The sequence below is a fragment of the Pteropus alecto genome, unplaced genomic scaffold (assembly GCF_000325575.1).
Source record: "Pteropus alecto unplaced genomic scaffold, ASM32557v1 scaffold20, whole genome shotgun sequence".
Taxonomy (NCBI): Eukaryota; Metazoa; Chordata; class Mammalia; order Chiroptera; family Pteropodidae; genus Pteropus; species Pteropus alecto.
In genome coordinates, this window is record NW_006436298.1 from 3,332,456 (window position 1) to 3,349,300 (window position 16,845).

At 33.9% G+C, this 16,845-nt stretch overlaps 1 protein-coding gene and 1 pseudogene across 1 annotated transcript in view; one reads left to right on the forward strand and one right to left on the reverse strand.

The window, feature by feature from the left end:
- Positions 1–16,845, forward strand: part of RNF180 (ring finger protein 180) — a 99,924-nt gene that overhangs the window by 78,077 nt on the left and 5,002 nt on the right. The window contains exon 6 of the mRNA XM_006913071.1: positions 3,441–3,566. Within this exon, the coding sequence (XP_006913133.1) occupies positions 3,441–3,566 (126 nt within the window). The remainder of the gene's footprint in view (positions 1–3,440; positions 3,567–16,845) is intronic.
- On the reverse strand, positions 1,312–1,437 carry LOC112480854 (annotated as a pseudogene).

Consider the following 16,845-nt stretch of genomic DNA (forward strand, 5'->3'; position numbering starts at 1 on the left):
TATACAAGGGATTTGAGCATCCTCAGATTTTGGTATCTGCGGAGGGTCCTGGAACCAATCCCCCATGGATACCTAGGGACGACTGTGGTTATATTTTGGGAGAATCAAGTTATATGCAGATTTTCAACTGCATAAGGGTCAGCACCCCTAACCTCCACGTTGTTCATGGGCCAACTATAATTCAAAACTCTTGGAGAAGTGGTCTTTTTAAATTTTTATTATAACATGCTATAGTTTTGTCAGATCATTTTTGCAAATAACATTTTTTTTTAAATGAAATATGTATTAAACAAAATAGAATTCAGAAGGGAATTATAGGGGAGAAAAGCTTTCATAGGAATGAGGGGTAATTCGAAATGGGTAAACAAGACCTTTAATAATCTGAATGAGATGGCTGGACACATATATCCTAGCCTTTTAAAGTAGAACCTTTTAAAGTAATACTGCTGGATCCACATAAATTTATAATAATAGTCTTATCATATTTCCCTTCTTACTAAGATTCTAAGGCCTGAATTTACCCCATTATAACACTTTACCTCATAACTTTATGATTACATTTTTACTAGCTAGGATTTAATGCAGATACTATGCCTATTTCACAGTTTTAACTCTTGAACTTAGCAGAATGCTTTAAACTGTTATTAACAAATATTTTCTTGATTATAATTGTTTAAAATTATTAACATTTAAGAATAAAGCTGAAATCAAAGTTGCACCACCGTATTGGCACTGCCTGTAGTTCTAAAATTATTCTGTGTATGTGGCTATCGAATTTTATTGTTGATATAATACAGTGAAACTCATGTTAATACATCCTATAATAATGTGAATTATGTTTTTATGTAGTTGATAATTGACTCCTGCACTCAGCCAAATCAAAAAACACTAGAATTCTTTTATCCTAACAATCATATACTATTTTTATGACAGCGTCACACAAAGATGCTCCTGTTTCTAGGAGTACTGTCACCACATTTAGCTAAATGTATCATTTGAATAGACTTTAGAATCTTGTCAGGATATTCATTTTGTCTTTTTCTAACAATATGAAATGCAGAATACATCCAATATATTAGAATATTTATTGTAATAAGAAGCATCTACTCCCTAATAGATAGGGTTGGAGGAGAGAAGATAAAGGTGATCTTCATCACCTTTTACTCCAAACCCTTCACCTTGCTATTAGATTTTTCTTAGTGCTTCTTACAGATTTTTTTTTTTTTAGGTGTGGCAACCCTTGGTTAACCTCACAGATTGCAAGGACTTTGTCAGCTCACAATCCCTTATTATTTCTATTTTTATTTTTTATGCCTACGGCACCTGGTCTTCCTAGGTGGTCTCCCATCGAAGTACTAACCTGGCCCAACCTTGCTTAGCTTCCAAGATCAGACAAGATCAAAGATCAGGCTTGTTCAGGGTGGCATAGCCATAGACTTCATTTTACATGTTTTAATAAAGTAATTTCTCTGATCATAATTTTCTTAGGTATTATAAATGTATTTACAAATCTTTTCCTGCTTTGGTACATTAATCACATGGTTTGTTGGTTAAATATAGGCTAAAAGTAAGTTACTTGAAGCTAAGAAATATCACAGGCATCGTTATTACTTTAATTCTCTCATCTACCCTCTAAAAGAAATTTGGTTCATGGCCAGTTATCAAAACTGCAGTTATTGGATGACTCGTACAAGAATGTCCTTCTGATCTAGTGTACTCGAATTCAGTTACACTTTGAGATAAGTTCTCAGTATAAGAGAGGGAGTGTGCAAGGGTATCCTTTGGTTGTTGCATCAACATTTTAGACCCAGCTAGAAGCTCTACAGAAGCAGCCATGGAAAGAAGAAAGAGAAAGGGGAGGAATAAGAATTCTTGAGTTGCCAGCTTCTCTTGGTTTATATTATCTCCCACATGAAATCTTCATTTACCCATCACACTGGTCTCATTCGTTTTTAAGGGCATTTAGAAAGTTCCAAGTCAATTTCCCCAATACTATTTATGGAATTTTTAATTTCTCAGAAAATGCCATATATCGTAGTTATCATTGTTTAAGGATAAGTCCTGTAAGAAGAAATTGTTAACTGTGTGTTATGAGTCATTTGAAAACTTCTTCCTTTGTCTTCATCAGTATGAATGACACTGATGAGTCCTTTGAAGCAGGTAATGGTTCCATGACCATCTTGTACTAAGGGGCTGTTCACAGGTACTGGGCAAAGTGAACTTTAATAAAGTAGCAGTGCATTGCTGCAATGTTGTGAGCGTATCCAACCTGAAATGATTTAACAGTTAAATACATTAGGGATAAAAGACTCACTAGCCATGACAACCCCCAGCATACAAATGAGTATACAAACTATGAAAACACTTTTTCTCTAACTTGTCTACTCAAGTTACTGATTCTCAAGTATGGAATGGGGAAGGGAAATTAAGAGTTTTAGACTTAATTCATAACCTCACTTGCCTAGACCAGTCTATTTTTTTTTTTTACATTCTTTTGTTAAATATAAACTTTATGAATCTGTTTTTCCTGTGAATTAGGTAAGAATCAAACCAAGGGAATAATTAGGAAAAATAGAGAAAATTTAATGTAACTGGTTTGAGCAGAAGCTCAAAGCCTGAAGTAGGATGGAAACTGAGGAAATGCTATAGGTAATATAATTATGGGATGAAAGTAAAGGAGGCCATTGATAGAAAGACTATAGTTTACTTTTCAAGTTAGTAACCAACTCTGCACTGGCCTGAGAAGAACTTCACCATTAAACTGTCTGACTCAGATCATACCTTGCTTTCTGTGGCTCATATATAGAGACATTCTATTATTTGAAGTGAATATCATTTGTGTTCCCTTGTCTGTGTTTATTCAATATTTAACTCATTAGCAAGCTTCTGAAAGATTGAGAATTTAATTCTACATTTTTTAAACATCCTCAAATCAGCAGCATTAGACTCAATCAGTGCTCAACCCACCACATATAGAATGAAATAGATAATGAAGTAAAAAGTTCTAGAAGGGTTTTTTCTTTCCATTATCACTCGTAAGCCTCATGTGGTTGTATTCTTGCTATTCTGTTGCTATACACCTAACACATTATCCCACCTCCTCTTTTTTGTCTGTTTATTTCCATCTTTTAGTCTGCAGTCTTCTTGAGGGCAGGAACTATGTCTTATTCTTTACTGTGTCTTCCACATCTGGCATAGCCTCTGACAGAGGAGATACTCAGTAGATGTATGTTCTATGTGTAGGTATATCAAAGTTGCCTCAAATGTGAATTGGGGAGAATTATGTTTGCTTGAGTTAAAAAGAAAATTGATTTTGCTTTTGTCTTTGCTGTCCCAAAGAGATCTGAATTTATTATCAAAATACTGCAATATTTTTCATGTTCTTGCCATTTTACTCAGATTAATGTTTTAAAATACTATTTTCTTTTGCTTTATTCTAGAACTGAATAATGCCACAAAAACATTCTTCACTAAAGAATATTTGAAAATAAAACAAAGCTTTCAGAAATCCAGCTCTGCGAAATGGCCCTTACCAAGCTGCAAAAAAGCATTCCATCTTTTTGGAGGTAAGGAAACTAATCTCTGTCTCCCCCACCCAAAAAAAGAAAAGCCTGGTAACTTTGTACAAGCTCTCTTTTTAAAGCTGTTTTCTTCCTGCTTTAGATGTTAGTGGAAACATATTTCTTTTTAATTAAAAATTATTGGGGGTGACATTGATCGACAAAATCCAGTGTTTCAAGTGTACAATTCAACAGTAAGTTGCATGTATTGCATCGTGTGCTCTCCACTCATAGTTAAAATTTCCTTCTTTTACCAAATATTTGACCCTTTTTACCCCCATCTACCTCTCTCCTCCCCCTTCCCTCTGGTAACCAGTAATCCACTGTCCATGTCCATGAGTTTCTGTCATGTTTGTTTGTCACTTTTAAATTTAGATCTCACATGAGTGATATCATATGGTTTTCAACTTTTTCTGATTTATTTCGCTTAGCATGATCTCAAGATTCATCGTGTTGTCACAAATGTCATCTTTCCTTATAGCTGAGTAATATTCCATTGTATATATGTTCCACATCTTCTTTATTCAGTCATCTATTGTAGAACACTTCGGTTGCTTCCATGTCCTGGCCACCATGAATAATGCTGTGATGAACATCAGGGTGCATATATCTTCGCTGATAAATGTTTCAGGGTTTTGGTGGGGGTCGGGGGGTGGTGGCAAATACCCAGTAGAGGGATTGCTGGATCATATGGTCGATCAATTCTTAGTTTTTCGAGGAACCTCCATACTGTTGTTCATACTGGTTGTACCAATTTGCAGTCCCACTAGCAGTATATGAGGGTTCCACTTCCCCCACAACCTCTCCAGCACTTGTGATTGCTTGTCTTGTTGATGATAGCCATTGTGATTTTGATTTGCATTTCTCTAGTAGCTAGTGAAGTTGAACATTTTTTCATGTCTGTTAGCCATTTGTACATCTTTTTGGAAGGCGTGTCTGGTATATGTCCTCTGCCCATTTTTAAATTGGGTTGTTTGTTTTTTTATTATTCAGTTGTATGAGTTCTTCGAATGTTTTAGATATTAGGCCCTTATAAGAGGCATTGTTTGCAAATACATACTCATTTGGATGGTTGCCTCTTTGCCTTTTTGTTGATGGTTTCTTTTGCTGTGCAGAAGCTTTTTAGTTTGATATAGGATTTTATAACTCTCCTCAAAGGCAAGGGAAGTAAAAGCAAAAATAAATGAATGAAACATATTTCTTTATTGATCAATTTCAAGGATTTTGCCAAAAGCTACAGGTATACATATGAAGAAAATGAAGACTTCAGTAAGAGCAAAATTTAAGAGAAATTCATGATTATATTTACTTTGCCTTGCTGTCAGAAATATTTAATGTGTAGATAATGTAATTCATCTCAAAAGTAACAGATTTATCAAAATCTATATTTGATAAAGCACTGGTATTCTTTATAAGATTCTGAATAATTCATTATCATAAGCTAAGTTTATTTAGTTTTAATATTTTACAGTTGTCCCGCCAGATTAGGACAACTAAAAAGTGGCGGAGTCTTGGCATAGAGAGTGGACTAGGAATACCAGTTTCTGTGTTCAAGTCTAACCAGCTGTTTGACCTCAAGGATGTAGTAGAAACCTCTTCTTTAGTTTCTGTCTTCTGATCTGTAAAATGGGAATAATTATATCCGCTTCGCCTGATAGAGTTGTTCTAAGGATCAAATGAGTAATGAGCTAATATGAAAGCACATTCTAAATTATAACTAATTGTACTGTGTAGATATAAGGAATTTTCAAAATAAGGGTAAGATAGTTTCTAATACTTTTTTCACCTTTGAGAATTTGTTACTGTATAATGATGATCGTACAATATGGACAAAATGTAATCTTTTTAAAATCATGGTGTGTTAGAGCATGAACTACTGTGCAATTTTAGTATTTGCCCCTTATGATATTATAGAGTCTGACTGGAAAGTTTCAGATATGGGGAATTATGATCTTCAGGGAACAGGTAGGACTTCTATATAAGAAAAACTGATAAGATCAGTACAGGAGTGTCATAGACCAGAGTAGAAAATCAGAGCCCGCATAGTTGAGGCAAAAAAATTGATTTACAAACTCCCCGAGGTTAAAAGAAAGTAGTTTTTAAGGACAAATATAACTTTATGTAGTGATTTGAATGAAGAAAGTAGTTTAAGGACATTATATAGGCACATACTGTTTTATAAAGTGGTTAGTAACTGTAAAAGAAACTCATTATCCACAGGTTTGGTATAGAAACATTTAAAATGTATCACATTTAGCCCAAAATATAATACGAAATCAAATATAAGAAAATCAGTCTTACTTAAAGGATTTCATACCAAGGAAGAAAAACTCTATAATATAAATTATGTGCTTTAAAAGATTCTTTTATATCCTACTTTCTATCATATATCCATATTTTAAAAAGAATGAAGCACTTTTATGATAACTCCATAATTTCCTTCATTTTTTTGTATTCTGGGGTACTGAAGCTTTAAACAGTACTTCTTTTGTGATTTCATTTTATTTATCCTCCATATAGGAGTTTCGCAGAACTTTTTGTGTTTTTATGGAGGAGGTTCAAAATAGCTTTATTACACAACCTAAATTGAGAAACATATCACTGTCAGGAGCTGAGCTGAGCAAGAGCTAAGCTATTAGTTTGAGCCAAAATTGAAAGAGTTAAGCCTTCAATCACTTGGTGCAGTGGGATAAGCATGAGTCTACAACCCAAGGACATGACACCCCCACCACCCCACCCTCACCCCTGTTCCATTTTCCCGCACTACGTCACACTAGTCCAGGGTCAAGTGGATCTGCACAGAGCTGGGGGTCTTCTCACTGCTGCAGGTCTTCTGAACGAAAGGCACCAGTAGTTTTATGGGCCCTGAAGTTTACGTAGAGGTTTTGGGGAGGTGGGGGGCAAATGGGAAGGGCTGGGTATGGAAAAGTCTCAGGTATTAATTCAGAGTAGGGGAAAATGTCAAGGTTTCCCCCTTCTCCTCCTCCAAAGAGGTCTCAGCAGAGGTGCCTAAAGAAGCCCTGTGCCCAAGGCCTCAAATAAAGGACCTGGGAATGCAGGACTAGGGATTGTAAATATGTGCAAGAGCATCACTGGCCAGGGGGCCTGACACCTCACTGCAACTCCTTCAGAGATAAACGTACTGCTGTACACCAACTTTGGTGTGGGGAGGGGTACCTTTCTCCTGTGAGGCCTGCCAGGTAAATCCTTTGTAATTGCCTTTAATCAGGCCTGAAAAGCCACACATAGGATTTTAATCACAAACTGAACTCAATGTCCAGTATTACTGAAGCACCTTCTGTACTTCTTGTTTGCTTTCTGCTTCCCTGAATTTTGTATTTATCATTTCTTTATATAAGTATACATATATATACTAAATCAACGTTATTTAATTTTGGTTGTTTTTGAACATTTGCAATAGTAACCATGTATATTCTATATTTGCCTTGTCACTCAACATTGTTTCTTGGATTCATCCATTTCAGTAAGTGTAGCCACATTCATTTATTTTTACTGCTATACTGTAGTCTATTATGTGAATACAGAACAATTTATTCATTCTCCTATTGATGAACAATTGAGTTGTCCAGCTTTTTGCTATTATAAACAATGCTGCTGCAAACATTCCTTAATATCTCCTGGTGCGTAAGAGTTCCTCTAGAATAAATTCTAGTAGAAAACTACTGGGTCATAAGAAAAGTACATCTTTAACTTGATTACCGAAACCAAACTGTTTTCTTAAATGACTGCACTGATTTAGCACTAGCTACCACATTTGGTATTTTCAGTCCTTTAGATTTTAGCCAGTTTGATAAGTATAAAATGATATCTCATTGGGGTTTTAATTTCAATTTTTCTAATTCCTAATGGGGATCGACTGTAGCTTTAATGTGTATTGGCCATTGAGTTTCTTCAAATGTGATATTCCTTTATGGATTTTGTCCATTTTTCTATTGATTATATTTTTCTTGTTGATTTTTGAGTTTTAAAATATTTTTGGTGACTTTTATCTGTTATTTATATGAATAGCTGCTATCTTCTCCCGGTTGTGGTCTTTTCACTTCGTAATCTCTTAATGAATTACAGTTCTTTTTCTTCATCTTTCTGTTGTAAATTATCCGCCTTAATAAATTCTTCTCTGTTCCCCCAGGGTCACAGAAATATTTTCCTATGCATTTTTCAAGTAGATTTAAAAATCTTTGGTATTGATTCGTGATGGTGGCATTTTCTAGGTTTTGAGGTATGGGGTGCTGTGTTGTAAGAGGGAGCCAAATGCTTGGGGTTTTTTTTTCCTATTTAAGTTTTTCCAACCACTATTTATTGAAAATAGTTCATTTCCCCACTGATCCAGCACTAATGTCATATTTTAAATTGTGTGTGGGTCTATTTTTAAGGTCTTTGTACTATTTTGTCATAATCACTAAAGCTTTATAATAAGTCTTGACATCACCCTTAAAACTTGTTTTGCTGTAAGAGTGCCTTGGCATTTTTTTTTTTCTTTTCTCTCTCTCCTCATTTGAGAATCATCTTGTCAGGTTCTATAAAGAACTACATTGTATTGAGGAAGGGAGGTCCTATTCAATGTATGAGTCAATTTGGGGAAAATTGACACCTTATAGTAATAGCTTTCCCTGTCCACTAATTGGTTTTCTCTTTTATTTAGATCTTCTAAATCTTTGTTTTATAATAAAATTTTATAATTTTCTTTACAAATGTCTTATACTTCTTTTGGTTAGATTTATACCTATGTACCTGCTGTGTTGTTGTCCTCTTTTCTGGACCTTGAGTGCGAAGAGTTGTGCCAGTCAGACTTCTTAATTTATGGCATACCATCATCACTGGTCTATACGCTTGTTTCCTTTTGTCCCCTATCCTACTTTCCATTAGGTTGGGTTCAGTATTTCTCTTTTTGTTTGTATTTGTATGTAGTATGTATTACTGCTTTCTGTGTATATATTTTTAATTTATGGAAAAGAGACTGTTATATATGTAGTTATCTTTTTCACCTAGTACTAGGCTTTTAGATCCATCCAGGTGGCTATCTGTACCTCTAACCTGTGGGTACCTCTAATTAATATTCTACTAAGGTGTGAACCTACCATATTTTTTTCCACCTATTCACTGACAAGAATAAGGAACACCTCCAACTCCCTGCCACTTCAGATAACACTAATGGATATCCTAGTGTGGACCATGTGAATATTTGGTGTAGAGACTAAGGAGCAGAATGTCTGGGTTATAGAATATGAATATACTTAACGAAACAGTGCCAGCACTTCTCCCAAATGACCAGTATTGATGCCTATTGACAGTGCGTGAGGGTTGGGACAAATTATAACTATGGAAAATGACATGTTGGCAAAGAATGGGAATTAGGTACCTTCATTATTGTTTTAATTTGCATTTATCTGTTCTCTATTAGTTTGAGATCCCTTCAAATACATTTTAGCCTTCTCAATGCCTCTCTTGTAATTGCTTTTCTCATTTTTCTAATTTTTCTAAGAGTGTTTTTGCCCTTATAATTTTCCAGAATTTCTTGTATATTCCATATATTATACCCTCATTAGCTTTAGACATTACAAATTTTTATCGCATTTTGTCATCTGTATATTAAGTTTGCCCAAGGTGTCCTTCACTTAAAGAAATTCTTAACCGTGCCGTTTTGATTACTGCCACTTTAAATTTGAAGTCGGGCAGAGTGATACCTCCAGCCTCATTCTTTTTTCTCAGGATGGCTTCGGCAATTCGGGGTCTTTTGTGCTTCCATACAAATCTGATGATTTTTTGTTCTATTTCTTTAAAAAATGCCGATGGGATTTTGATGGGGATTGCATTAAATCTGTATAATGCTTTAGGTAATAAGGTCATTTTAACTATGCTGTTTCTTCCAATCCAAGAACACGGAATATCTTTTCATTTCCTTGTATTTTCAGTTTATTTTAATAGGGTCTTATAGTTTTCATCGTATAGGTCCTTCACATGTTTTGTTAGATTTATTCCTAGGTATTTTATTTTTTTTGTTGCAATTGCAAAAGGAATTTTTTCCGCTTCTTTTTCTGACACTTTATTATTAGAGTATAGGAACACTATGAATTTTTGAACATTGATTTTGTATCCAGAGACTTTACTGTATTTCCTTATTGTTTCTAGTAGTGTTCTTGTGGAGTCTTCAGGGTTTTCTATATAGAGGATCATGTCATCCGCAAATAGTGACAGTTTAACTTCTTCGTTTCCTATTTGGATGCCTTTTGTATCTTTCTCTTGTCTCTCGCTAGGACCTCCGATGTTATATTAAATAACAGTGGCAATAGTGGACAAGATTGCCCTGTTCCTGATCTTAGAGGGAAGGTTTTTACTTTTTCACCATTAAATATAATGTTGACTGAGGGCTTGTTATATATGGCCTTTATTATGTTAAAGTACTTTCCTTCTATACTGATTTTGTTAAGTGTTTTGATCATAAATGGGTGCTGTATCTTGTTGAAAGCTTTTTCTGCATCTATTGATATGATCATATGATTCTTATTTTTTAATTTGTTTATGTGGTGTATCACATTAATTGATTTTACTTTGATATAATTAAATTCACCTTATTTTTGTCTAATCTTTGTATTTTTACGTTTTATTTAAGTTCTTCCCCAGTCCCAGGTCACAGAGTTTTCCTCTTAGACTTTTTTTTATATTAACTTTATAAGTTTTACCTTTCTCATTTAGGTCTTTATCTAGAATTCACCTCTTATGTTGTGTTAGAGGGTTCATGTCTGTATTTTTTCAAATAGACCACTTTTATGAATAGTTATTGTACAATTATGCTGGGTTTTTAAATTGTTATATAGAAATGTAATTGTGGGATATTAAGCTCATATTTAGCAACTTTACTAAATGAACTTAAGTCTAATTATAAGATTTGAGGGGGCTTTCAACAAAGATAATCATATCTGTCTTATCTGTAAATACAGTTTTATGTCTTTTAATACATATGCTTTTACCTTTTTTTTGCTGTACTTTCTGAGCTTGGACTTTTCTGTTTGATTTTCAATAGAAAAAGTAATGGCAGCATCTCAGATTTTTTAAAGGAAAGCTTTTAATATTTACCATTGAGTGGAATTGTTGCTCTGTGTTTTGGAAAATACTCTTTATCAGGTTTTAAGAAAGTTCCTCTTTTTCCTAGTTTGCTAATAGTTTGTTCTCAAGATTGCTGTGGCTATTCAGGGTCTTTTTGGTTCTATATAAATTCTAGGATTATCTGTTCTAGCTCTCTGAAAGATTCCATTGGTATTTTGGTAGGGATTGCATTGAATATATAGATTGCTTTGGGTAGTGTGGCCATTTTAATGATGTTAATTCTTTCTACCCATGAGCACGGTATATGCTTCTATTTATTTGTATCTTCTTCAATTTCTCTTTTCAGTGTCTTATAATTTTCTGAGAACAGGTCTTTTACCTCCTTGGTTAATTTGATTCCCAGGTATTTTATTGTTTTCGATGCAATTATAAATGGGATTGTTAATTTCTCTTTCTCAAAGTTCATTGCTCTGTTCATATAAACTCTTCTCAAATTCATTAAGCTAGCTTACACTTAAATAGAATAGACCCATTCCTTTTCACCCTACCACGGTGCCTTGTAAATATTGATGAATAAGCAGATGTTTTTAATTTTTTTCTTCTTAAAAATACATACGTTATATATTTATACATGAAATGGGTAATGTGAAAAAGAATGGAAATATTCTAGATAAATATGAGCTACCATTTTACATCTCTTATCAGGTACTGGTTGCACTGATGACTCTGTCAATCTTAGTTCTTTCCCCGAAAGTATCTGTCATTTCCAGGTACTGCATCCTCAGGTATCAGTATCGAATTGATGTGATTTCCAGTCATGTCATGTTCGTTGGCCTAAAAAAACTATTACACAAATATAAACATAAATATATCTATAATATTAGAATATTAAATATAGAGAGAGCAAACTGGCTGATAGGTTTTACTAAGATCTTTTTGCAAAAAAATGTTTCACTTTTTTTTCCTAAATATACTCAAGTTGAATAAGTTAAAAAAAGGTCATGATTTAAAATTCCATGCGATTTTTCTGGCTGTAACAAAACATGCAGCTGAAATGCAGGTGTCTGACATATATTTATGACAGAACCATCTATTTCTTGTAAAAGCCTGGGGAATTGTTTAATTTGATCATTAGTTTGTCTGAAGGTGTTAAATTGATTCTGCAAGTTTAAACATGTTCAGTAAAATGAAGGAATATAACATGGAAAAGATTACAAATGAAAACAGTACATGCTTAAGCAGCAGGAGTTTGAATATAAATCAGAAATCTGCCTTTCCTGAAAGTTAGAGGTAAGTCAGAGATTTTAAAATGCTGTAGACACCATGGTGTTGTGCATTTTAGCAGAAAGTGCATTAGCCTTTACATTTCCTTTGAAACTGGAACGATTTTGTTCACAAGATAATTTTTTGAAAGAGCCTATGAATTACAGTGTCTGTTCCTTTCTATTTTCCAGTGGCACAATCAGGCCCTGTTTTTGCTATAGGGTTTACTTATGAGCTTAAAATTTATTTCAGAAGCTGACCCAGGAACAAGCCCTACATTATCATAAACTGCTTTGAAAACAAGAGTTACCTGCAGTTACACTAAAATGTGAAATCATAGATTGTAAAGAGTTAGAAAGAGCCAGTTGGGTACTAGTCTTATCAGAGGGATCACTGCATAAGTTATAAATTCTAACCACTATGTTGTATACCTGAAACTAAAATATTGTAATTGAAAAATAAATAATTTTAAAAAGTTAGAAGGAATATATAATGGAACTTTTACAGCCAGTCAATAGAAGAACAGCCTCAACAATCATATTCAGAGATAGACTTCCGGATTCTGCTTATCACATGCAAATGACAGGGAGCTCACCACCTGAAAAAGTGAGCTTGTCCATTTTAACGAATCTGTCAGACATTTTTATGTTGAATGAAATCTATCCTCTTAGTTTTTTTATTGGTTCAAGTCTGTTTTAATCTTCCTCCACGATTTGATGTTCTCTGCAAGTCTTTATTCCACACACAAAATAGCCATATTCATTCAACTCTTCCTTAAAGAACCTGGTTTCTACCTAGGTCCTGGTTGCCCGTTTCAGAGATACTATGGGGCTGGAAACCATGTCAGTTGGATTACTGATAAAATAATCTGAGGATGCAATGCCAGAGACGTAAAGTGCTAGCTGACATTTATCTAGAATATGTTCATTTTTTTTTTTCACATGACCCAGTGTTATTCTGGTGTTGGCTCGCTGAATCCATGGTCTCTGAGAATAGTTCAATTGGGCAATGGATTCAAAACACTTTTTCCTTCTATATTAAGTTCATGATCCAAATGAATTAAAATACAATTGTACATTTTGTTCAAATATCACTTCATAACTTTTTTAAATTACCAGCAGTTTTATTTTCTTCCCCTTGCTCCCCTCTCTCTCACACACACACACACACACACACACACACTCAAATTCCATCCCTTCTAATAGAAGTTGCTTTTTAATTCCATGTGAAATTGCATGTTGGCAGAAATGCTATCTTCATTTTTTTTATATGTTTCAAGTGTGCAGCATAATGACATTACATACTTTACAATGTGATCACAATTAGTCTAGTCACTGCACACTTATATTATTTACTAAAATCCCTGTGCTGTACATTACATCTCTATGATTTCATTTTATAACCGGAAGTTTGTACCTCTTTTTCACCCATCACTTCACCTCCTCCCCTCTGGCAATTATCAGTTTGTTTTCTGTATCTGTGAATGTTTGTTTTGTTCATTTTTGTGTTGTTAGATTCCACGTATAAGTGAGATCATATGGTATTGGTCTTTCTCTGACTTATTTCACTTAGTATAATACCCTCTAGGTCCACCCATGTTATTGCAAATGACAAATTTTCATTTTTAATGCTGAATAATATTCCATTGTATATTTATACCACATCTTCATTATCTATTGATAGACATCTAGGTTGTTTCCATATCTTGGCTACTGAAAATAATGTTGTAGTGAACATGGGCATATATCTTTTCCAATTAGTGTTTTCATTTTCTTTAGATAAATGCCCAGAAATAGAATTGCTGAGTTATAAGGTAATTATATTTTTAATTTTTTGAGAAATCTCTATACTGTTTTCCATAGTGGCTGTACCAGTTTACATTCCCAAAAAAAAGTATGCACAGGTTTTCTTTTCTTCACATCCTTGCCAACATTTATCTCTTGTATTTGCAATAATACCTATGCTAATAGGTGTGAGGTGATAGATCACTGTGGTTTTGATTTGCATTTTCCTGGTGCTCAGCAACTTTTCATGTACCTGTGGGCCATCTATATGTCCTCTTTGGAAAATTTTTTCTTTGGGTCCTCTGCCCATTTTTTAGTTGAGTTATTTGTGTTTCTGCTGTTGAGTTGTATGAGTTCCTTGTATGTTTTGGGTATTAACCCCTTATCAGGTATGTGGTTTGCAAATATCTTCTTCCAATTCATAGACTGATGAACAGCAGCTTTTTAGTATGATCTAGTCACACTTATTTCTTTTTGCTATTGTTGCCTTTGCTTTTCATCTCAAATCCAAAATATCATTGCCAAGACCAGTGTGAGGCAGCCTACTCCCTCATTTTCTCCTAGTGTTTTATGGGTTCAGGTCTTACCTTCAAATATTAATCCATTTTGAGTTGATTTTTGTGTAAGATAGGTATTCAGATTCAGTCTTTTACATGTGGCAATCCAGTTTTTGCAGCACCATTTATTGAATACACTATGTTTTCCTCACTGTATCTTTTTGGCTTCTTTGTTGAAAATTGACCACATATACATGAGTTTATTACTAGGCTCTCGATACTGTTCCACTGATCTGTGTGTGTTTTTATGTCAGTACCATACTGTTTTGGTTACTACAGCTTTTAATAGAGTTTGAAATTAGGGAGTATGGTGCCTCCAGCCGTGCTCTTCTTTCTCAAGATAGCTTTGGCTATCTGGGGGTCTTTTGTGGTTCTGTACAAATTTTAGGATTCCCTGTTCCATTTTTGTGAAAAATGCCATTGGTAGAGATTGCATTTAATCACTAAATCACTTTGGGTAGGACATTTTAACAATATTAATTCTTCCTAACCCTGAACACTGACTATGTTTCTGTTTGTTTTTTCCATCAATTTTTTAATAATTTTCGGTATACAGATCTTTCACCTCTTTGGTGAATTTAACCCGAAGTATTCTTTTTGATACTGTTGTAAATGAGATTGTGTTAATTCTTTCACATAGTTTGTTGCTGGTGTATAGAAATGCAACTGAATTTTGTATATTGATTTTGTGTCCTACAGTTTAGCGATTTTGTTTAGTCTTTTGGGGGTGGCTTTAGGATTCTCTCTCTATATAATACGTCATCTGCAAATAGGCAGTTTTACTTCTTTCTTTCCAATTCTGATGCCTTTGTTCCCTGATTGCTCTAGCTAGGAATTCCAAACTATGTTAAATAAAAGTGGCAAAAGTGAGCATTTTTGTCTTGTTCCTAATCTTAGAGGAGAAGCTTTTAACTTTTCATTGTTGAGTATGATGTGAGCTGTGGGTTTGTTATATATGGTCTTTATTATGTTGAGGTACATTCACTTAATACCCAGTTTTCTAAGAGTTCTTATCATGAAGGGATATCAAATTGTGTAAAATGCTTTTTATGCATTTGAGATGATATGATTTTTATCTTTTATTTTAATGTGGTGTATCACACAGATTTACAGATGTTGAACCATTCTTTCATACATGGAATAAATCTCACTTAGTCATGGTATATGAACCTTTAAATGTATTGTTAAATTTAGTTTGCTAATATTTTGTCGAGGACTTTTCCATTTATGTTTATCAAGGATATTGTCCCGTAATTTTCTTGTACTGTCCTTGTCTGCCTTTGGTATCAGGACATTTATATCAAACTCAATGTGCAAGACTGAAAGTTTTTCCCCTAAGATTTAGACTGGGATTCCCACTTTCACTATTGCTAGTCAATGTTGTGCTAGAAATCTAGCCAGAGCAATTAGATAGGAAATGAAAGGCATTCAAATTGGAAAAGAAAAAATAAACTTACCTCTGTTAACAAATGGCATAATGCTATATAGAAAGAGTCCCAAAGAAAGCTATTAGAACTTATAAATTCAGCAATCGCAGGCAATAAGATCAACACACAAGAATCAGTGAAAAGGATATTAAGAAAGGTATTTCATTTATAATATCATCTAAAAGAAGTACTAGGAAAAATTTTAACCAAGATATAAAAGACTTACATACCAAAAAGTGAAAGAAATTAAAGGAGACCTAAATAAAAGACATCTCATGTTCATGGATTATAACACTTAATATCATTAAGATATCAGTACTACCCAAAGCTATCTACGTACTCAGTACAGTCACTGTCAAAATTAAAATAGCCCTTTTTGCAGAGATGGAACAGCTGATCCTCAGATTCACATGAATAACATGTGAATAACAAAATCTTGCAGAAGGACTTTAATGTTGTAGGACTCCCACTTCCCAATTTCAAAACTTATTGCAAAGCTCCTGAGTCAAACATTGTGATACTAGCACAGGATAGACATATAAATCAATGAAGTAGAAAGTCTAGAAATAAACACATATCATATGTCTATGGCCAGTTGATTTTTGACAAGGGTGCTAAGTCCATTCAATGGAGAAAGAATAGTTTCATCAACAAATAGTGTGAGGACAACTAGGTTTCCACATGCAGAAGAATAAAGTTAGATCCCTACTTCATACCATATAGAAAAATTAACTCAAAATGGACCAATGACCTAAATCTAAGAGTTAAAACCATAAAACAGAAGAAAATATAGGGGTAAATCTTCATGACCAGTGCCTTCTTAGGTATCATACCAAAAGCATGAACAAATTTTAAAAATAAGTTGAACTTCATCAAAATTAAAAATTTTGTGCATTAAAAGACATTATCAGGAAGGTGAAAAGGCAGCCTTTATAATGGGAGAAAATATTTGCAAATCATATATCTGATAAGGGCCCAATAACAGAATATATAAAGAACTGAAGAGAAGACGGCGACAAAAAAAAAAAGCAGAGGGGCAATGGACTTGAATAGATATTACTCCAGAGATAGAGTCAATAAACAGATGAAGAGGTGCCTAATATCATTCTTCATTAGGGTAATGAATGCAAATTAAAATCTCCGTGAGATTCATACTTATTAGAATGGCTATAATTTAAATTTTTTAAAA